General features: G+C 44.8%; 1 protein-coding gene across 3 annotated transcripts in view; it reads left to right on the top strand.

Moving 5' to 3' along the window:
• Window positions 1–15176, top strand: part of birc2 (baculoviral IAP repeat containing 2) — a 36782-nt gene extending 21606 nt beyond the window's left edge. The window contains exons 8-17 of one of the 3 annotated variants that reach the window (XM_029770421.1): window positions 433–724; window positions 1076–1175; window positions 1666–1744; window positions 1951–1999; window positions 3312–3424; window positions 4355–4484; window positions 6311–6409; window positions 8218–8370; window positions 10948–10989; window positions 14728–15176. In XM_029770421.1, coding sequence (XP_029626281.1) covers window positions 433–724; window positions 1076–1175; window positions 1666–1744; window positions 1951–1999; window positions 3312–3424; window positions 4355–4484; window positions 6311–6409; window positions 8218–8370; window positions 10948–10989; window positions 14728–14921 — 1251 coding nt within the window. In that variant the 3' untranslated portion in view covers window positions 14922–15176. Of the gene's footprint in view, window positions 1–432; window positions 725–1075; window positions 1176–1665; window positions 1745–1950; window positions 2000–3311; window positions 3425–4354; window positions 4527–6310; window positions 6410–6750; window positions 7431–8217; window positions 8371–10947; window positions 10990–14727 lie in introns of those variants that run through there. The other 2 variants (XM_029770419.1, XM_029770420.1) reach the window with 2 other exon arrangements.
• Window positions 15177–24454: the final 9278 nt, after the last annotated feature.

Below are 24454 nucleotides of genomic sequence, written 5' to 3'. Positions count from 1 at the left end.
GAATTACCATAATGTAAATGTTCTCTTAGTATGAATTACCATAATGTAAATGTTCTGTTAGTATGAATTACCATAATCTAAATGTTCTGTTAGTATGAATTACCATAATCTGAATGTTCTGTTAATGGGAATTACCATAATGTAAATGTTCTGTTAGTATGAATTACCATAATCTAAATGTTCTGTTAGTATGAATTACCATAATGTAAATGTTCTGTTAATATGAATTACCATAATCTGAATGTTAATATGAATTACCATAATGTGATTTCTGTCATTCTGACCTCTCCTAATGGGTGACGCACCCAATGCATATGGGTCTGGTAAATTTCTCAAATGGCGGGTAAATTTAAAATCTTCCCGGTCACTTTGTCCGGAGAGCGAGAGATACGATTTGATTTGAATCTCTTTCCTCTCGGTGTGTCTCTGTAGCTCAGTAACTGGGAGCCAGGTGACCGGGCTGTATCAGAGCACCAGAGACATTACCCCAACTGTCGCTTCGTCAGAGGAGACCGGGCCGACAACGTCTCCATGGCGGGCGGCGCTAGAGGTGTAGGAGTGCCCCCCGGGGCGGTAGCTCCCGTCTCCAGCCCCCCAGGTCTCAGTAACGTGTCTAACCCAGCCATGCAGCAGCGTGAGGAGCGGTTGCTGACCTTCGTCCACTGGCCTTTACGTATTCCCGTACGCCCCGAACAGCTGGCCAAGGCAGGGTTCTACTATGTTGGTGAGAGAAATATCTACATTCCAATATAACATTCTACATTCCAATATAACTTTTAGTTATCATGTATTTTTATACTGTTTTTGTTTTAACAGGTAAAAGTAATTGGCAACGAATGCCCTGTTAGTATCACCATAGACACTTCCTGTGATTGGAGGAACCTTGAAGCTCCTGGTGTTCCCCTGGGCTTTACCCAAACATTTAGTCTCTAACACCTCCTAATCAGACCCTGTGTGTGTGTTGCAGGGCGTAATGAGGTGTGTGTGTTGCAGGGTGTAATGATGGTGTGTGTGTTGCAGGGTGTAATAATAATGATTGTGTGTGTGTGTGTGTGTGTGTGTGTGTGTGTTGCAGGGCGTAATGACGACGTGAAGTGTTTCTGCTGTGACGGGGGTCTGAGGTGCTGGGAGTCAGGTGACGACCCCTGGGTGGAGCACGCCAAATGGTTCCCTAGGTAACCACCCCTTACAGCGCTGCCATATTACGTGTGTGTGTGTTGGTGACAAGCTGATTGAACAACGGGAAAATAGTACCAGACAGAGCCAGTAGTCGACCATCTGAACTGGTCAACTCACTCATCACCTTCAGACTTGATCACTGCAATGACTGGTAACCTATGTTACTGTGACTATGGTAACCTGTCAGTATATATGTTACTGTGACTATGGTAACCTCTCAGTATATGTTACTGTGACTATGGTAACCTCTCAGTATATATGTTACTGTGGCTATGGTAACCTGGCAGTATATATGTTACTGTGACTATGGTAACCTGGCAGTATATATGTTACTGTGACTATGGTAACCTGGCAGTATATGTTACTGTGACTATGGTAACCTGGCAGTATATATGTTACTGTGACTATGGTAACCTGGCAGTATATATGTTACTGTGACTATGGTAACCTCTCAGTATATATTAATGTTACTATGGTAACCTCCAGGTGTGTGTACCTGCTCCAGGAGAAAGGTCAGGAGTTCGTCCATCAGATCCAGGCTCGTTTCCCTCGCCTCTTTGAACAGGTAACACCTGCTTCTGTTTATGCACCATGTTCACACCTGACACATCAATGACCTGTTTATGCACCTTAGGTGTGTGTGTGTGTGTGTGTGGGTGTATTGATTAGCTGTCTGGTAGAACATTGTGATGTGAATAAAGATCCATCATATGACTGATCTGAACATCAGTCGAAACAGGAAGTAAACTCTCCTGGCTCCTCCCCCTACAGCTCCTGACCAATGGGGACAGTATCTCCAGGGAGTTTGTGGACCCACCAAGTGAGTAACAATTAATGTTTTTTGGACACTTGGTGTCTCGACAAAGAATTATAATATGAATTTATTATTGTAGTTTTTTAAATATAGTAGCTGCTTTGTGTTTACAGCTAATCAGTTGAACACCTGCCTTGACCATCCCAGTTAGCTAAACTGGGTGTTGTAGGAAAAACACAAACTAAACTCTGACAAATCAAAGTTTATTTGTCACGTGCGCTGAAGACAACATCCAGAGATGAAGTATAGATTATATACTGTTGTAGCAAAGCTTGACAGGTTCGCATTGAAATATTTGTTTTCAAGAATGTGTGAATCGTTATGCTCAGCGAGGTGAAGAGCAGAAGAATTAACCCGAGCCTCGGTTTTTTCTCCTGGAGAAAGCAGGGCTTCCGGTACCTTTCATCACGTCAGACGTGGTGATTTTAGAGCTCTTCGTTATGAGGTGGTCGAGCTCCTCTCCATAGCTGTGTTGTAACGAGTGACCCACTGAAAGGGAACCACCGGTTTCCATAGCAGCAACCATAACGCTAACAGTTTCCCTCCCTCCTTCCCGCTCTCCCTCCCTCCCTCCTTCCCGCTCTCCCTCCCTCCCTCCTTCCCGCTCTCCCTCCCTCCCTCCTTCCCGCTCTCCCTCCCTCCCTCCTTCCCGCTCTCCCTCCCTCCCTCCGCTCTCCCTCCCTCCCTCCGCTCTCCCTCCTCCCTCCGCTCTCCCTCCTTCCCGCTCTCTCTCCCTCCCTCCCTCCTTCCCGCTCTCTCTCCCTCCCTCCCTCCTTCCCCGCTCTCCCTCCCTCCCTCCTTCCCGCTCTCCCTCCCTCCCTCCGCTCTCCCTCCCTCCCTCCTTCCCGCTCTCCCTCCCTCCTTCCCGCTCTCCCTCCCTCCTTCCCGCTCTCGCTCCCTCCCTCCTTCCCGCTCTTGCTCCCTCCCTCCTTCCCGCTCTCTCCCTCTCCCTCCTTCCCGCTCTCTCTCCCTCCCTCCTTCCCGCTCTCTCTCCCTCCCTCCTTCCCGCTCTCTCTCCCTCCCTCCTTCCCGCTCTCTCTCCCTCCCTCCTTCCCGCTCTCTCTCCCTCCCTCCTTCCCGCTCTCTCTCCCTCCCGCTCTCTCCCTCCCGCTCTCTCCCTCCCTCCCTCCCGCTCTCTCCCTCCCGCTCTCTCTCTCTCCCTCCCGCTCGCTCTCTCCCTCCCTCCTTCCCGCTCGCTCGCTCTCTCCCTTCCTTCCCGCTCGCTCGCTCTCTCCCTTCCTTCCCGCTCGCTCTCTCCCTCCTTCCCGCTCGCTCTCTCTCTCTCCCTCTCTCCCCCCCTCTCCCCCCCCCCCTCTAGTGGTCAACCTGGGTCCAGGTGAGGAGCGGTCGGAAGATGCAGTGATGATGAACACTCCGGTCGTTGTGTCGGCTCTGGAGATGGGATTTGAGCGTGGCCTGGTCAAGCAGACGGTACATACTATAATGATCTTCCATTACGCTGAGGGACTCCCTGTCCGTCTATAAAAATACACTGAACAGAAATATAAACACATGTTAAGTGTTGGTTTCATGAGCTGAAATAAAATATCCCTGATTTTTTTTTTTCCATACACACACAGAAAACGTATATCTCTCAAATTCTGTGCACAAATTTGTTTACATCCCTGTTAGTGAGCATTTGTCCTTTACCAAGATAATCCATCCACCTGACAGATGTGGCATATCAATAACCTGATTAAATAGCATGATCATTACACAGGTGCACCTTGTGCTGGGGACAAGTAAAGGCCACTCTAAAATGTGCAGTTTTGGCACAACTCAATGCCACAGATGTCTCAAGTTTTGAGGGAGCGTGCAATTGGCATGCTGACTGCAGGAATGTCCACCAGAGCTGTTGCCAGAGAATTTAATGTTCACTTCTCTACCGTAAGCCGCCTCCAACATATTGTTTTAGAGAATTAGGCAGTATGTCCAACTGACCTCATAACCATAGACCACGTGTATGGTGTCGTGTGGACGAGTGGTTTGCTGATGTCAACGTTGTGAACAGAGTGGCCCATGGTGGGGTTATGGTATGGACAGGCATAAGGTACAGACAACGAACACAATTTCATTTTATCGATGGCAATTTGAATGCACAGAAATACCGTGATGAGACCCTGAGGCCCATTTATTTTTTTAATTTAAAGGTATCTGTTACCAACAGTTATCTGTGTTCCCAGTAATGTGAAATCCAAAGATTAGCACCTAATGAATTAATTTCAATTGACAGATTTCCTTATGAATTGTAATTCAGTAAAATCATTGAAATTGTTGCATGTTGCCTTTTTTATATTATTGTTCAGTATATATTTCCATTAAGCAGAGGGACTCACTGTCTTGTGTGTCTATAATCTACAGGTCCAGAGTAAGATCCTGACCAGCGGAGAGAACTACAAGACGGTCCAGGAACTGGTCTCAGACCTGCTGTCTGCCGAGGACCAAAAGAGAGAGGAGGAGAAAGAGATGCTGGCCGAGGAGATGGCTTCTGGTACGGAGGGAAGGAGGGAGGGAGGAGAGGAGATGGCTTCTGGTACGGAGGGAGGGCGGGAGGAGAGGAGATGGCTTCTGGTACGGCTGATGGGAGGGAGGGAGGAGAGATGCTGGCCGAGGAGATGGCTTCTGGTACGGCTGATGGGAGGGAGGGAGGGAGGGAGGAGAGATGCTGGCCGAGGAGATGGCTTCTGGTACGGCTGATGGGAGGGAGGGAGGGAGGGAGGGAGGGAGGAGAGATGCTGGCCGAGGAGATGGCTTCTGGTACGGCTGATGGGAGGGAGGGAGGGAGGAGAGATGCTGGCCGAGGAGATGGCTTCTGGTACGGCTGATGGGAGGGAGGGAGGGAGGAGATGCTGGCCGAGGAGATGGCTTCTGGTACGGCTGATGGGAGGGAGGGAGGGAGGGAGGGAGGAGAGATGCTGGCCGAGCAGATGGCTTCTCGTACGGCTGATGGGAGGGAGGGAGGGAGGAGAGATGCTGGCCGAGGAGATGGCTTCTGGTACGGCTGATGGGAGGGAGGGAGGAGAGATGCTGGCCGAGGAGATGGCTTCTGCTATGGCTGATATGAGGGAGGGAGGAGAGGAGATGGCTTCTGCTATGGCTGATATGAGGGAGGGAGGGAGGAGAGGAGATGGCTTCTGCTATGGCTGATATGAGGGAGGGAGGAGAGGAGATGGCTTCTGCTATGGCTGATATGAGGGAGGGAGGGAGGAGAGGAGATGGCTTCTGGTACGGCTGATATGAGGGAGGGAGGAGAGATGCTGGCCGAGGAGATGGCTTCTGGTACGGCTGATATGAGGGAGGGAGGGAGGGAGGGAGGAGAGATGCTGGCTGAGGAGATGGCTTCTGGTACGGCTGATATGAGGGAGGGGGGGAGATGCTGGCCGACGAGATCTTTCTTCTGAAACTCGTCAGTCTATTCTTGTTCTGAGAAATTAAGGCTATTCAATGCGAGAAATTGCCAAGAAGCTGAAGGTCTCGTACAACGCTGTGTGCTACTCCCTTCACAGAACAGCGCAAACTGGCTCTAACCAGAATAGAAAGAGGACTGGGAGGCCCCGGTGCACAACTGAGCAAGAGGACAAGTACATTAGAATGTCTAGTTTGAGAAACAGACGCCTCACAAGTCCTCAACAAACACCAGTCTCAAAGTCAACAGTGAAGAGGCGACTCCGGGATGCTGGCCTTCTAGGCAGAGTTCCTCTGTCCAGTGTCTGTGTTCTTTTTCACATCTTAATCTTTTATTTTTATTGGCCAGTCTGAGATATGGCTTTTTCTTTGCATCTCTGCATAGAAGGCCAGTATCCCGGAGTCACCTCTTCACTGTTGACGTTGAGACTGGTGTTTTGTGGGTACTATTTAATGAAGCTGCCAGTTGAGGACTTGTGAGGCGTCTGTTTCTCAAACTAGACACTCTAATGTACTTGTCCTCTTGTTTCCTGTAGTCCACGATCAGCTCCTTTGTCTAGCTGACATTGAGGGAGAAGTTGTTGTCCTCTGGCTTGGCCCAATTAATAAGCTTCTGGTGCCAGAGTCCAACTGAATCGAATGCAAACGCTCTCGCCCTCTCCCAACGTTCTCTCGCCCTCCCAACGCTCTCTCTCCCTCTCCCAACGCTCTCTCTCCCTCTCCCAACGCTCTCTCTCCCTCTCCCAACGCTCTCTCTCCCTCTCCCAACGCTCTCTCTCCCTCTCCCAACGCTCTCTCGCCCTCTCCCAACGCTCTCTCGCCCTCTCCCAACGCTCTCTCGCCCTCTCCCAACGCTCTCTCCCTCGCCCAACGCTCTCGCCCAACTCTCTCTGCCCTGTCTCCTCTCTCCAGATGGTAATTCGTTCTTGAAGAGACACCAGGCAGCGTTGGTCCAGCGTCTGAAGAGTGTTGAGTCTGTCCTGGAGCACCTCAGAGAGCAGAACGTCATCAGTATGTCTTTACACTACTGAAATACTACTACAGTACTAATGAATATTATTAATGTTGTGAAGAGTGTCGTGTCTGTCCCGGACCTCCTCAGAGAATAGAATGTCATGAGTATGTTACTAATACATGGTATATACTACAAGCTGCTACTACTACAATATTCATGTTTAGTCGGTCCTGGAGCGCCCATCAGTATATCTTTATACTACTACATGTTAAACTACTAGCTACTACTACAGTACTATATTGATGTTATGATACCTCCTACAGTAGGTGAAGAGTACAGTGGTCTCCAGGGCCAGTCCTCCTCCCAGCAGCTGACCTTTAACCCCCTGACCTCCTAGGTGGAGAGGAATACAGTGGTCTCCAGGGCCAGTCCTCTCAGCAGCAGACAGCCAGACTGATAGACTTGGTGCTGATCTCTGACCCCTGTCTCTTCTAGGTGGAGAGGAATACAGTGGTCTCCAGGGCCAGTCCTCTCAGCAGCAGACAGCCAGACTGATAGACTTGGTGCTGATGTCTGACCCCTGTCTCTTCTAGGTGGAGAGGAATACAGTGGTCTCCAGGGCCAGTCCTCTCAGCAGCAGACAGCCAGACTGATAGACTTGGTGCTGATCTCTGACCCCTGTCTGTTCTAGGTGGAGAGGAATACAGTGGTCTCCAGGGCCAGTCCTCTCAGCAGCAGACAGCCAGACTGATAGACTTGGTGCTGATCTCTGACCCCTGTCTCTTCTAGGTGGAGAGGAATACAGTGGTCTCCAGGGCCAGTCCTCTCAGCAGCAGACAGCCAGACTGATAGACTTGGTGCTGATCTCTGACCCCTGTCTGTTCTAGGTGGAGAGGAATACAGTGGTCTCCAGGGCCAGTCCTCTCAGCAGCAGACAGCCAGACTGATAGACTTGGTGCTGATCTCTGACCCCTGTCTGTTCTAGGTGGAGAGGAATACAGTGGTCTCCAGGGCCAGTCCTCTCAGCAGCAGACAGCCAGACTGATAGACTTGGTGCTGATCTCTGACCCCTGTCTGTTCTAGGAGAGGAATACAGTGGTCTCCAGGGCCAGTCCTCTCAGCAGCAGACAGCCAGGCTGATAGACTTGGTGCTGATCTCTGACCCCTGTCTCTTCTAGGTGGAGAGGAATACAGTGGTCTCCAGGGCCAGTCCTCTCAGCAGCAGACAGCCAGACTGATAGACTTGGTGCTGATCTCTGACCCCTGTCTCTTCTAGGTGGAGAGGAATACAGTGGTCTCCAGGGCCAGTCCTCTCAGCAGCAGACAGCCAGACTGATAGACTTGGTGCTGATGTCTGATCCCTGTCTCTTCTAGGTGGAGAGGAATACAGTGGTCTCCAGGGCCAGTCCTCTCAGCAGCAGACAGCCAGACTGATAGACTTGGTGCTGATCTCTGACCCCTGTCTGTTCTAGGTGGAGAGGAATACAGTGGTCTCCAGGGCCAGTCCTCTCAGCAGCAGACAGCCAGACTGATAGACTTGGTGCTGATCTCTGACCCCTGTCTGTTCTAGGTGGAGAGGAATACAGTGGTCTCCAGGGCCAGTCCTCTCAGCAGCAGACAGCCAGACTGATAGACTTGGTGCTGATCTCTGACCCCTGTCTGTTCTAGGTGGAGAGGAATACAGTGGTCTCCAGGGCCAGTCCTCTCAGCAGCAGACAGCCAGACTGATAGACTTGGTGCTGATCTCTGACCCCTGTCTGTTCTAGGTGGAGAGGAATACAGTGGTCTCCAGGGCCAGTCCTCTCAGCAGCAGACAGCCAGACTGATAGACTTGGTGCTGATCTCTGACCCCTGTCTGTTCTAGGTGGAGAGGAATACAGTGGTCTCCAGGGCCAGTCCTCTCAGCAGCAGACAGCCAGACTGATAGACTTGGTGCTGACTAAAGGGAACGCAGCAGCTGAGGTCTTCAGGAACTGGATCCAGAAGAACGATGTCTACCTGCTCAGAGACCTCATGGGTAAACCTTACTTCTGACCTTTCAACTCTTACCTCACACCCTAACTTCTTTTCCCCTTCCCCTAACCTGCTAGACTTCACCTTGAACATCCCTCACTGTGGATCGCCCTAGTCCCCTAACTAACCCCTAGTCCCTTTACTCCCTAGCACCCTAACCCCTAGTTCCTTTACTCCCTAGCACCCTAACCCCTAGTCCCTTTACTCCCTAACCCCTAGTTCCTTTGCTCCCTAACCCCTAGTCCCTTTACTCCCTAGCACCCTAACTCCTAGTCCCTTTACTCCCTAGCACCCTAACCCCTAGTCCCTTTACTCCCTAGCACACTAACCCCTAGTTCCTTTGCTCCCTAACCCCTAGTCCCTTTACTCCCTAGCACCCTAACTCCTAGTCCCTTTACTCCCTAACTCCTAGTCCCTTTACTCCCTAACTCCTAGTCCCTTTACTCCCTAGCACCCTAACCCCTAGTTCCTTTGCTCCCTAGCACCCTAACTCCTAGTCCCTTTACTCCCTAACCCCTAGTCCCTTTACTCCCTAGCACCCTAACTCCTAGTCCCTTTACTCCCTAGCACACTAACCCCTAGTTCCTTTGCTCCCTAACCCCTAGTCCCTTTACTCCCTAGCACCCTAACTCCTAGTCCCTTTACTCCCTAACCCCTAGTCCCTTTACTCCCTAGCACACTAACTCCTAGTCCCTTTACTCCCTAACTCCTAGTCCCTTTACTCCCTAGCACCCTAACTCCTAGTCCCTTTACTCCCTAGCACACTAACTCCTAGTCCCTTTACTCCCTAGCACCCTAACTCCTAGTCCCTTTACTCCCTAGCACACTAACTCCTAGTCCCTTTACTCCCTAGCACCCTAACCCCTAGTCCCTTTACTCCCTAGCACCCTAACCCCTAGTCCCTTTACTCCCTAGCACACTAACTCCTAGTCCCTTTACTCCCTAGCACCCTAACTCCTAGTCCCTTTACTCCCTAGCACCCTAACCCCTAGTCCCTTTACTCCCTAGCACACTAACTCCTAGTCCCTTTACTCCCTAGCACCCTAACTCCTAGTCCCTTTACTCCCTAACCCCTAGTCCCTTTACTCCCTAGCACCCTAACCCCTAGTCCCTTTACTCCCTAACCCCTAGTCCCTTTACTCCCTAACTCCTAGTCCCTTTACTCCCTAACCCCTAGTCCCTTTACTCCCTAACCCCTAGTCCCTTTACTCCCTAGCACCCTAACCCCTAGTCCCTTTACTCCCTAGCACACTAACCCCTAGTCCCTTTACTCCCTAGCACCCTAACCCCTAGTCCCTTTACTCCCTAACCCCTAGTCCCTTTACTCCCTAGCACCCTAACCCCTAGTCCCTTTACTCCCTAACCCCTAGTCCCTTTACTCCCTAGCACCCTAACCCCTAGTCCCTTTACTCCCTAGCACCCTAACCCCTAGTCCCTTTACTCCCTAGCATACTAACTCCTAGTCCCTTTACTCCCTAGCACCCTAACCCCTAGTCCCTTTACTCCCTAGCACCCTAACTCCTAGTCCCTTTACTCCCTAGCACACTAACTCCTAGTCCCTTTACTCCCTAGCACCCTAACCCCTAGTCCCTTTACTCCCTAGCACCCTAACCCCTAGTCCCTTTACTCCCTAGCACCCTAACCCCTAGTCCCTTTACTCCCTAACCCCTAGTCCCTTTACTCCCTAACTCCTAGTCCCTTTACTCCCTAGCACCCTAACCCCTAGTCCCTTTACTCCCTAGCACCCTAACTCCTAGTCCCTTTACTCCCTAGCACCCTAACCCCTAGTCCCTTTACTCCCTAGCACCCTAACCCCTAGTCCCTTTACTCCCTAGCACACTAACCCCTAGTCCCTTTACTCCCTAACCCCTAGTCCCTTTACTCCCTAGCACCCTTCTGCTCCTAATCCTCAGTTTCCTAAGACCCCTAGTTTCCTAACCCCTAGCTCCCTAACCCCTAGTCCCTTCTACTCCCAATCCCTAGTTGTGGAATCCTTAGCTCCTTAACCCCTAGTCATGGGGTGTCCAGCATTCCAGGTTTGGGAAGGATGGTGGGATGTGTTGTATTGTTCTGAGCTTGTCTATGAGAATGGATTGGTGGGTAGATCAGGGGTTAGGGGGCTAGAGGTTAGGGGGCTAGGGGTCAGGGGTCAGGGGCCAGCCTACTAAACCATCAGATTGACCCATCCTTGTATAGAAAGGTTATCACCCAGCTCAGTGCCATGCTGAGCCTGAGTTAAAGTATCGTTCAGTTAGTCCCAGTTCACCCAGTCCAGTTAGTCCCACTTCACCCAGTCCAGTTAGTCCCACTTCACCCAGTCCAGTTAGTCCCACTTCACCCAGTCCAGTTAGTCCCACTTCACCCAGTCCAGTTAGTCCCACTTCACCCAGTCCAGTTAGTCCCACTTCACCCAGTCCAGTTAGTCCCACTTCACCCAGTCCAGTTAGTCCCACTTCACCCAGTCCAGTTAGTCCCACTTCACCCAGTCCAGTTAGTCCCAGTTCAGTCCAGTTAGTCCCAGTTCAGTCCAGTTAGTCCCACTTCAGTCCAGTTTAATTCTTGTTCTCAATGCCCCTTTCAGCCCAGGCAAATGAAGCCTCATCACCAAGTCAAGATCTCTCAGGTATGTATATATATACACACACACACACACACACACACTGTTTCATACACACACTGCCTGGCTATATATATACACACACACACACACACACACACACACATACACACTGTTTCACACACACACTGCCTGGCTATATACACACACACCTCTACATACAGAGCTTTTGTCTGCTTGTAGCTTTGGCTTTGAGACCTGCTGGCCCGTGTAGCTTTGGCTTCGAGACCTGCTGGCCCGTGTAGCTTTGGCTTCGAGACCTGCTGCCCGTGGAGCTTTGGCTTCGAGACCTGCTGGCCCGTGGAGCTTTGGCTTCGAGACCTGCTGGCCCGTGGAGCTTTGGCTTCGAGACCTGCTGGCCCGTGGAGCTTTGGCTTCGAGACCTGCTAGCCCGTGGAGCTTTGGCTTCGAGACCTGCTGGCCCGTGGAGCTTTGGCTTCGAGACCTGCTAGCCCGTGTAGCTTTGGCTTCGAGACCTGCTGGCCCGTGGAGCTTTGGCTTCGAGACCTGCTGGCCCGTGGAGCTTTGGCTTTGAGACCTGCTGGCCCATGTAGCTTTGGCTTCGAGACCTGCTGGCCCGTGGAATGAGGCCTTGGAACTGGGATGGTTGGGCGGGGTCAGAAGTGTCATCCAATGGGAGGGGTTTAATCTCCTGAGAGCTGCTATTGGCTGTCAGCAGGGTGGTGGGTGGTTCTGAGGCCTCGTTACCTTGCCCTACTCTGCACTGGTAAGAGAGAGGTGTGTCAGTCGGTGTTTCGTGGCTTGGTGTTTGTGAGGGTTTGTCTCAATCTGTTAGTGTGCTCATCACACGGGATATTCTCAGACAACACTGGCCTGATTTATTTTTGTGATGCTACTAGGGTGAGAGATGCATTTGCCATAGATCTGTCATTTACAAAATGACTCTGACTTGCCAGATGGTGGCGCTATAACCATCGGTTGAAAACGCTAACTTTGAAAGGTGACGCCCCTAACCCCGTTTGACCCAAAGTCATGAGATTCAGAACATAGGATCCTCTCTTCACCAGGAACACATTTTCCTCGGTTCCACCATGATGGATTCAACGGCATGTGAAATAAAAATAACAACACTACTAATCTGTCACCGAATTAACGATCTGCACGAAACTTGATCTGTGGCTTCTATGGACAATGGTCTCTCAGCACACTACTTTCCAGACTAGCACCTAAAACCACATGGCCTTTATTGACCAATAAGTGTTCACGTGGGCTGGCATATAAATCAGTCAAGGATATTCATATTGTAACAACCATTTGGTACACGTGTTGCAACCACTGTCAAGACTCAACATGTACGAGGACGTTAATATCGACTACACGGTGTCGCTATAATAGTCTCATCTTTAATATACAGCGCCTTCGAAAAGTATTCAGACCCCTTTCCCACATTTTGTTACGTTACAGCCTTATTCTAGAATTGATTAAATCGGGGAGTTTTTTTTTACCTTCAATCTACACAAAATACCCCATAATGACAAAGCAAAAACAGGTCTTCAGACATTTTTTGCTAATTTATTAAAAATAAAAAAAGATCTCATTTCCATAAGTATTTATTGGGGAGTTTAATTTTTACGTAGGGAGATACTTTGAAGTTGGACATGCCACCACCATGTTTCACTGTAAGGATTCTTCCAGATGTGATGTTTGGCATTCAGACCAGAGGTCCATCTTGGTTTCATTAGACCAGAGTATGTAGTTTCTCATGGTCTGAGTCTTTAGGTGCCTTTTGGCAAACTCCAAGTGGGCTGTCATGTGCCTTTTTCCGAGGAGTGGGTTCTGTCTGATTGGTGGAGTGCTGCAGAGATGGTTGTCCTTGGAACTCTGGAACTCTGTCAGAGTGACCAGCAGGTTCTTGGTCACCTCCCTGACCAAGACTCTTCTCCCCTGGTTGCTCAGTTTAGCCGGGCGGCCAGCTCTAGGAACAGTCTTGCTGGATCCAAACTTCTTCCGTTTCAGAATGATGGAAGCCACTGTGTTCTTGGGGACCTTCAATGCTGCAGACATTTTTTGGTACCCTTCCCCAGATCTGTGCCTCTACACAATCCTGTCTCGGAGCTCTACGGACAATTTCTTCGACCTCATGGCTTGGTTTTTGCTCTGACATGCACTGTCAACTGTGGGACCTTATATAGACAGGTGTGTGCCTTCCCAAATCATGTCCAATCAATTGAATTTACCACAGGTGGACTCCAATCAAGTTGTAGAAACATCAAGGATGATCAATGGAAACAGGATGCATCTGAGCTCAATTTAGAGTCTCATTGCGAAGGGTCTGAAATACTTATGTAAATAAGGAATCTGGTTTATATTTTTAATACAATTGCTAAAATTTCTAAAAACCTGTTTTTGTTTTGTCATTATGGGGTATTGTGTGTAGATTGCTGAGGATTTGTATTTATTTAATTCATTGTAGAATAAGGCTGTAACGTAACAAAATGTGGGAAAAGTCAAGGGGTCTGAATACTTTCCGAAGGCAACTGTTTCACAGTAATGAAATTTGGCACATGCTCAGGATATGAGTCTAGCTAACCCACGTGATCCCTCACACACCACTGGCCCGATTTTGACATAACTTGGATGAATGATGCATCTGTGTACAATATCCAAGATGCAGTAAAGAAATATATATATATATATATATATATATATATATATAACAAATTGAATAATGAAGTAAGATTTCTTCGACATACTTGAGTGAGAACCCATTACACCTCTGTCTGAATTGGTGGGTTTTATGCACCAGCTTCTGGGAGAGCGCCTTGGTTTTCTTGATTAAATGATGCGTCTTGCTATAGAAATCCATCATTTACAAAATTACACTGGCGGCCCGAGGGGGAGCGCTGCGTCACTGACGGCCCGAGGGGAGCGCTGGGTCACTGGCGGCCCGAGGGGGAGCGCTGGGTCACTGGCGGCCCGAGGGGAGCGCTGGGTCACTGGCGGCCCGAGGGGAGCGCTGGGTCACTGGCGGCCCGAGGGGGGCGCTGGGTCACTGGCGGCCCGAGGGGAGCGCTGGGTCACTGGCGGCCCGAGGGGAGCGCTGGGTCACTGACGGCCCGAGGGGAGCGCTGGGTCACTGACGGCCCGAGGGGAGCGCTGGGTCACTGGCGGCCCGAGGGGAGCGCTGGGTCACTGGCGGCCCCGAGGGGAGCGCTGGGTCACTGGCGGCCCGAGGGGAGCGCTGGGTCACTGGCGGCCCGAGGGGGAGCGCTGGGTCACTGACGGCCCGAGGGGAGCGCTGGGTCACTGGCGGCCCGAGGGGAGCGCTGGGTCACTGGCGGCCCGAGGGGAGCGCTGGGTCACTGGCGGCCCGAGGGGAGCGCTGGGTCACTGGCGGCCCGAGGGGAGCGCTGGGTCACTGGCGGCCCGAGGGGAGCGCTGCGTCATTCGTGGGACGACGGGCATGCACTAGCATGGACGGCAGGTAGCCTAGCGGTTAAGAGCATTAGGCCAGTAACTGAAAGGTTGTTGTTTCGAATCCCCGAGCCAGCAAGGTGGAAAAATCTGCCGTTTTTGACTTTGAGCAAGGCAGTTAACCAACAACAACTGTTCCCTGGGCGCCGACGACGTGGACGTTGATTATGGCAGCCCCCTGCACCCTCTCTGATTCAGGAAGACACATTTCAGTTCATCTGCTTAGGCATCTTGTTTACTGTTGTTTTTCACTTTGCATCTCTATTCTTCCCACTCCATCTCCCTTCCCCCACTTCTTCCTCACTCCAGACCTGCCGATGGAGGAGCAGCTACGGCGACTACAGGAAGAGCGGACCTGTAAGGTGTGTATGGACAAGGAGGTGAACATGGTGTTTATCCCGTGTGGTCACCTGGTGGTCTGTAAGGACTGTGCTCCCTCGCTGAGGAAATGCCCCATCTGCAGAGGACTGGTCAAGGGCACCGTCCGAACCTTCCTCTCCTAGAAGACCTCCAGGAACCAGGGCCCCTCCCTGAGGAAATGCCCCATCTGCAGAGGACTGGTCAAGGGCACCGTCCGAACCTTCCTCTCCTAGAAGACCTCCAGGAACCAGGGCCCCTCCCTGAGGAAATGTCCCATCTGCAGAGGACTGGTCAAGGGCACCGTCCGAACCTTTCTCTCCTAGAAGACCGATGTTTGACACTGGTAGATCATCTGTACCATGTGTTAATAAAGAAATAAAGTTATTTTCATAACCCTTTTCTTAAATGTTTCATTCATTCTCAGTCAGGATAAAAGTCCACTGTAGAAACCAAACAAAGAATCATAAGTTACAATTTCACAGAAGATTAGTCATTTATTCTTCATAACAGGAACATTGGTTTCTCTACTATAACACACCATGTTATATCAATAGTATTATAGTGGACAGTGACCACACCATGTTATAGTATTATAGTGGACAGTAACCACACCATGTTATAGTATTATAGTGGACAGTAACCACACCATGTTAGTATTATAGTGGACAGTAACCACACCATGTTATATCGATAGTAGTTATAGTGGACAGTAACCACACCATGTTATAGTATTATAGTGGACAGTAACCACACCATGTTATAGTATTATAGTGGACAGTAACCACACCATGTTATAGTATTATAGTAGACAGTAACCACACCATATTATAGTAGACAGTAACCACACCATGTTATAGTGTTATAGTGGACAGTAACCACACCATGTTATAGTATTATAGTGGACAGTAACCACACCATGTTATAGTGGACAGTAACCACACCATGTTATAGTATTATAGTGGACAGTAACCACACCATGTTATAGTATTATAGTGGACAGTAACCACACCATGTTATAGTATTATAGTGGACAGTAACCACACCATGTTATAGTATATAGTGGACAGTAACCAACACCATGTTATAGTATTATAGTGGACAGTAACCACACCATGTTATAGTGGACAGTAACCACACCATGTTATAGTATTATAGTGGACAGTAACCACACCATGTTATAGTATTATAGTGGACAGTAACCACACCATGTTATAGTATTATAGTGGACAGTAACCACACCATGTTATAGTATTATAGTGGACAGTAACCACACCATGTTATAGTGGACAGTAACCACACCATGTTATAGTATTATAGTGGACAGTAACCACACCATGTTCTAGTATTATGGACAGTAACCACACCATGTTATAGTGGACAGTAACCACACCATGTTATAGTATTATAGTGGACAGTAACCACACCATGTTATAGTGGACAGTAACCACACCATGTTATAGTATTATAGTGGACAGTGACCACACCATGTTATAGTATTATAGTAGACAGTAACCACACCATATTATAGTATTATAGTGGACAGTAACCACACCATATTATAGTATGATAGTGGACAGTAACCACACCATGTTATAGTATTATAGTGGACAGTAACCACACCATGTTATAGTATTATAGTGGACAGTAACCACACCATGTTATAGTATTATAGTGGACAGTAACCACACCATGTTATAGTATTATAGTAGACAGTAACCACACCATGTTATAGTATTATAGTGGACAGTAACCACACCATGTTATAGTATTATAGTAGACAGTAACCACACCATATTATAGTATTATAGTAGACAGTAACCACACCATATTATAGTGGACAGTAACCACACCATGTTATAGTATTATAGTGGACAGTAACCACACCATGTTATATCGATAGTATTTATTGTGGACAGTGACCACACCATGTTATAGTGGACAGTAACCACACCATGTTATAGTATTATAGTGGACAGTAACCACACCATGTTATAGTATTATTGTGGACAGTAACCACACCATGTTATATCAATAGTATTATAGTGGACAGTAACCACACCATGTTATATCAATAGTATTATAGTGGACAGTAACCACACCATATTATAGTATTATAGTGGACAGTAACCACACCATATTATAGTATTATAGTGGACAGTGACCACACCATATTATAGTATTATAGTGGACAGTAACCACACCATATTATAGTATTATAGTGGACAGTAACCACACCATGTCATAGTATTATAGTGGACAGTAACCACACCATGTTATAGTATTATAGTAGACAGTAACCACACCATGTTATAGTATTATAGTGGACAGTAACCACACCATGTTATAGTATTATAGTGGACAGTAACCACACCATGTTATAGTGGACAGTAACCACACCATGTTATAGTATTATAGTGGACAGTAACCACACCATGTTATAGTATTATAGTGGACAGTAACCACACCATGTTATAGTATTATAGTGGACAGTAACCACACTATGTTATAGTATTATAGTGGATAGTAACCACACCATGTTATAGTATTATAGTGGACAGTAACCACACCATGTTATAGTATTATAGTGGACAGTAACCACACCATGTTATAGTATTATAGTAGACAGTAACCACACCATGTTATAGTATTATAGTGGACAGTAACCACACCATGTTATAGTATTATAGTGGACAGTAACCACACCATGTTATAGTATTATAGTGGACAGTAACCACACCATGTTATAGTGCACAGTAACCACACCATGTTATAGTATTATAGTGGACAGTAACCACACCATGTTATAGTATTATAGTGGACAGTAACCACACCATGTTATAGTATTATAGTGGACAGTAACCACACCATGTTATAGTATTATAGTGGACAGTAACCACACCATGTTATAGTATTATAGTGGACAGTAACCACACCATGTTCTAGTATTATAGTGGACAGTAACCACACCATGTTATAGTATTATAGTGGACAGTAACCACACCATGTTATAGTATTATAGTGGACAGTAACCACACCATGTTATAGTATTATAGTAGACAGTAACCACACCATGTTATAGTATTATAGTGGACAGTAACCACACCATGTTATAGTATTATAGTGGACAGTAACCACACCATGTTATAGTATTATAGTGGACAGTAACCACACCATGTTATAGTATTATAGTGGACAGTAACCACACCATGTTATAGTATTATAGTGGACAGTAACCACACCATGTTATAGTATTATAGTAGACAGGAACCACACCATGTTATAGTATTATAGTGGACAGTAACCACACCATGTTATAGTATTATAGTGGACAGTAACCACACCATGTTATAGTATTATAGTGGACAGTAACCACACCATGTTATAGTATTATAGTGGACAGTAACCACACCATGTTATACTGGACAGTAACCACATCATGTTATAGTATTATAGTAGACAGTAACCACACCATGTTATAGTATTATATTGGACAGTAACCACACCATGTTATAGTATTATAGTAGACAGTAACCACACCATGTTATAGTATTATAGTGGACAGTAACCACACCATGTTATAGTATTATAGTGGACAGTAACCACACCATGTTATAGTGGACAGTAACCACACCATGTTATAGTATTATAGTAGACAGTAACCACACCATATTATAGTATTATAGTGGACAGTAACCACACCATGTTATAGTATTATAGTAGACAGTAACCACACCATGTTATAGTATTATAGTAGACAGTAACCACACCATATTATAGTATTATAGTAGACAGTAACCACACCATATTATAGTATTATAATGGACAGTAACCACACCATGTTATAGTATTATAGTGGACAGTAACCACACCATGTTATAGTATTATAGTGGACAGTAACCACACCATGTTATAGTATTATAGTGGACAGTAACCACACCATGTTACAGTATTATAGTGGACAGTAACCACACCATGTTATAGTATTATAGTGGACAGTAACCACACCATGTTATAGTATTATAGTGGACAGTAACCACACCATGTTATAGTATTATAGTAGACAGTAACCACACCATGTTATAGTATTATAGTACACAGTAACCACACCACGTTATAGTATTATAGTGGACAGTAACCACACCATGTTATAGTATTATAGTGGACAGTAACCACACCATGTTATAGTATTATAGTGGACAGTAACCACACCATGTTATATCAATAGTATTTATTGTGGACAGTGACCACACCATGTTATATCGATAGTATTTATTGTGGACAGTGACCACACCATGTTATAGTATTATAGTGGACAGTAACCACACCATGTTATATCGATAGTATTTATTGTGGACAGTGACCACACCATGTTATAGTATTATAGTGGACAGTAACCACACCATGTTATAGTGGACAGTAACCACACCATATTATAGTATTATAGTAGACAGTAACCACACCATATTATAGTATTATAGTGGACAGTAACCACACCATGTTATAGTATTATAGTAGACAGTAACCACACCATGTTATAGTATTATAGTGGACAGTAACCACACCATGTTATAGTATTATAGTGGACAGTAACCACACCATGTTATAGTATTATAGTGGACAGTAACCACACCATGTTATATCAATAGTATTTATTGTGGACAGTGACCACACCATGTTATATCGATAGTATTTATTGTGGACAGTGACCACACCATGTTATAGTATTATAGTGGACAGTAACCACACCATGTTATAGTATTATAGTGGACAGTAACCACACCATGTTATAGTGGACAGTAACCACACCATGTTATAGTATTATAGTGGACAGTAACCACACCATGTTATAGTATTATAGTGGACAGTAACCACACCATGTTATAGTGGACAGTAACCACACCATGTTATAGTATTATAGTGGAAAGTGACCACACCATGTTATAGTATTATAGTAGACAGTAACCACACCATGTTATAGTATTATAGTAGACAGTAACCACACCATGTTATAGTATTATAGTAGACAGTGACCACACCATGTTATAGTATTATAGTGGACAGTAACCACACCATGTTATAGTATTATAGTAGACAGTAACCACACCATATTATAGTATTATAGTGGACAGTAACCACACCATATTATAGTATGATAGTGGACAGTAAGCACACCATGATATAGTATTATAGTGGACAGTAACCACACCATGTTATAGTATTATAGTAGACAGTAACCACACCATATTAAAGTATTATAGTGGACAGTAACCACACCATGTTATAGTATTATAGTGGACAGTAACCACACCATGTTATAGTATTATAGTGGACAGTAACCACACCATGTTATATCAATAGTATTTATTGTGGACAGTGACCACACCATGTTATATCGATAGTATTTATTGTGGACAGTGACCACACCATGTTATAGTATTATAGTGGACAGTAACCACACCATCTTATAGTATTATAGTGGACAGTAACCACACCATGTTATAGTATTATAGTAGACAGTAACCACACCATATTATAGTATTATAGTAGACAGTAACCACACCATATTATAGTGGACAGTAACCACACCATGTTATAGTATTATAGTAGACAGTAACCACACCATGTTATAGTATTATAGTGGACAGTAACCACACCATGTAACAGTATTATAGTGGACAGTAACCACACCATGTTATAGTGGACAGTAACCACACCATGTTATAGTATTATAGTAGACAGTAACCACACCATGTTATAGTATTATAGTGGACAGTATCCACACCATGTTATAGTATTATAGTGGACAGTAACCACCCCATGTTATAGTATTATAGTGGACAGTAACCACACCATGTTATAGTATTATAGTGGACAGTAACCACACCATGTTATAGTATTATAGTGGACAGTAACCACACCATGTTATACTGGACAGTAACCACATCATGTTATAGTATTATAGTAGACAGTAACCACACCATGTTATAGTATTATATTGGACAGTAACCACACCATGTTATAGTATTATAGTAGACAGTAACCACACCATGTTATAGTATTATAGTGGACAGTAACCACACCATGTTATAGTATTATAGTGGACAGTAACCACACTATGTTATAGTATTATAGTGGACAGTAACCACACCATGTTATATTATTATAGTGGACAGTAACCACACCATGTTATAGTATTATAGTGGACATTAACCACACCATGTTATAGTATTATAGTAGACAGTAACCACACCATGTTATAGTATTATAGTGGACAGTAACCACACCATGTTATAGTATTATAGTGGACAGTAACCACACCATGTTATAGTATTATAGTGGACAGTAACCACACCATGTTATAGTGGACAGTAACCACACCATGTTATAGTATTATAGTGGACAGTAACCACACCATGTTATAGTATTATAGTGGACAGTAACCACACCATGTTAGTATTATAGTGGACAGTAACCACACCATGTTATAGTATTATAGTGGACAGTAACCACACCATGTTCTAGTATTATAGTGGACAGTAACCACACCATGTTATAGTATTATAGTGGACAGTAACCACACCATGTTATAGTATTATAGTGGACAGTAACCACAACCATGTTATAGTATTATAGTAGACAGTAACCACACCATGTTATAGTATTATAGTGGACAGTAACCCACACCATGTTATAGTATTATAGTGGACAGTAACCACACCATGTTATAGTATTATAGTGGACAGTAACCACACCATGTTATAGTGGACAGTAACCACACCATGTTATAGTATTATAGTAGACAGTAACCACACCATATTATAGTATTATAGTGGACAGTAACCACACCATGTTATAGTATTATAGTAGACAGTAACCACACCATGTTATAGTATTATAGTAGACAGTAACCACACCATATTATAGTATTATAGTAGACAGTAACCACACCATATTATAGTATTATAGTGGACAGTAACCACACCATGTTATAGTATTATAGTGGACCGTAACCACACCATGTTATAGTATAGTGGACAGTAACCACACCATGTTATAGTATTATAGTGGACAGTAACCACACCATGTTACAGTATTATAGTGGACAGTAACCACACCATGTTATAGTATTATAGTGGACAGTAACCACACCATGTTATAGTATTATAGTGGACAGTAACCACACCATGTTATAGTATTATAGTAGACAGTAACCACACCATGTTATAGTATTATAGTACACAGTAACCACACCATGTTATAGTATTATAGTGGACAGTAACCACACCATGTTATAGTATTATAGTGGACAGTAACCACACCATGTTATAGTATTATAGTGGACAGTAACCACACCACGTTATATCAATAGTGTTTATTGTGGACAGTGACCACACCATGTTATATCGATAGTATTTATTGTGGACAGTGACCACACCATGTAATAGTATTATAGTGGACAGTAACCACACCATGTTATATCGATAGTATTTATTGTGGACAGTGACCACACCATGTTATAGTATTATAGTGGACAGTAACCACACCATGTTATAGTGGACAGTAACCACACCATGTTATAGTATTATAGTGGACAGTAACCACACCATGTTATAGTATTATAGTAGACAGTAACCACACCATATTATAGTATTATAGTGGACAGTAACCACACCATGTTATATTATTATAGTAGACAGTAACCACACCATGTTATAGTATTACAGTGGACAGTAACCACACCATGTTATAGTATTATAGTGGACAGTAACCACACCATGTTATAGTATTATAGTGGACAGTAACCACACCATGTTATATCAATAGCATTTATTGTGGACAGTGACCACACCATGTTATATAGATAGTATTTATTGTGGACAGTGACCACACCATGTTATAGTATTATAGTGGACAGTAACCACACCATGTTATAGTATTATAGTGGACAGTAACCACACCATGTTATAGTGGACAGTAACCACACCATGTTATAGTATTATAGTGGACAGTAACCACACCATGTTATAGTATTATAGTGGACAGTAACCACACCATGTTATAGTGGACAGTAACCACACCATGTTATAGTATTATAGTGGACAGTGACCACACCATGTTATAGTATTATAGTAGACAGTAACAACACCATGTTATAGTATTATAGTAGACAGTAACCACACCATGTTATAGTATTATAGTAGACAGTGACCACACCATGTTATAGTATTATAGTGGACAGTAACCACACCATGTTATAGTATTATAGTGGACAGTAACCACACCATGTTATAGTATTATAGTAGACAGTAACCACACCATATTATAGTATTATAGTGGACAGTAACCACACCATATTATAGTATGATAGTGGACAGTAACCACACCATGATATAGTATTATAGTGGACAGTAACCACACCATGTTATAGTATTATAGTAGACAGTAACCACACCATATTAAAGTATTATAGTGGACAGTAACCACACCATGTATAGTATTACAGTGGACAGTAACCACACCATGTTATAGTATTATAGTGGATAGTAACCACACCATGTTATATCAATAGTATTTATTGTGGACAGTGACCACACCATGTTATATCGATAGTATTTATTGTGGATAGTGACCACACCATGTTATAGTATTATAGTGGACAGTAACCACACCATGTTATAGTATTATAGTGGACAGTAACCACACCATGTTATAGTATTATAGTAGACAGTAACCACACCATATTATACAATTATAGGAGACAGTAACCACACCATATTATAGTATTATAGTGGACAGTAACCACACCATGTTATAGTATTATAGTAGACAGTAACCACACCATGTTATAGTATTATAGTGGACAGTAACCACACCATGTTACAGTATTATAGTGGACAGTAACCACACCATGTTATAGTGGACAGTAACCACACCATGTTATAGTATTATAGTGGACAGTAACCACACCATGTTATAGTGGACAGTAACCACACCATGTTATAGTATTATAGCGGACAGTAACCACACCATGTTATAGTATTATAGTAGACAGTAACCACACCATGTTATAGTATTATAGTGGAAAGTAACCACACCATGTTATAGTATTATAGTGGACAGTAACCACACCATGTTATAGTATTATAGTAGACAGTAACCACACCATATTATAGTATTATAGTGGACAGTAACCACACCATATTATAGTATGATAGTGGACAGTAAGCACACCATGATATAGTATTATAGTGGACAGTAACCACACCATGTTATAGTATTATAGTAGACAGTAACCACACCATATTAAAGTATTATAGTGGACAGTAACCACACCATGTATAGTATTATAGTGGACAGTAACCACACCATGTTATATCAATAGTATTTATTGTGGACAGTGACCACACCATGTTATATCGATAGTATTTATTGTGAACAGTGACCACACCATGTTATAATATATAGTGGACGTAACCACACATCTATAGTATTATAGTGGACAGTAACCACACCAGTTATAGTATTATAGTAGACAGTAAACCACACCATATTATAGTATATAGTAGACAGTAACCAACCATATATAGTGGACAGTAACCACACCATGTTATAGTATTATAGTAGACAGTAACACACCATGTTATAGTATTATAGTGGCCAGTAAACCACACCAGTT

This window comes from Salmo trutta, chromosome 12 (genome assembly GCF_901001165.1).
Source record: "Salmo trutta chromosome 12, fSalTru1.1, whole genome shotgun sequence".
Classification (NCBI taxonomy): domain Eukaryota; kingdom Metazoa; phylum Chordata; class Actinopteri; order Salmoniformes; family Salmonidae; genus Salmo; species Salmo trutta.
The sequence above is the reverse complement of the archived record's forward strand: the minus strand, read 5'-3'. Positions and strand labels throughout refer to the sequence as shown.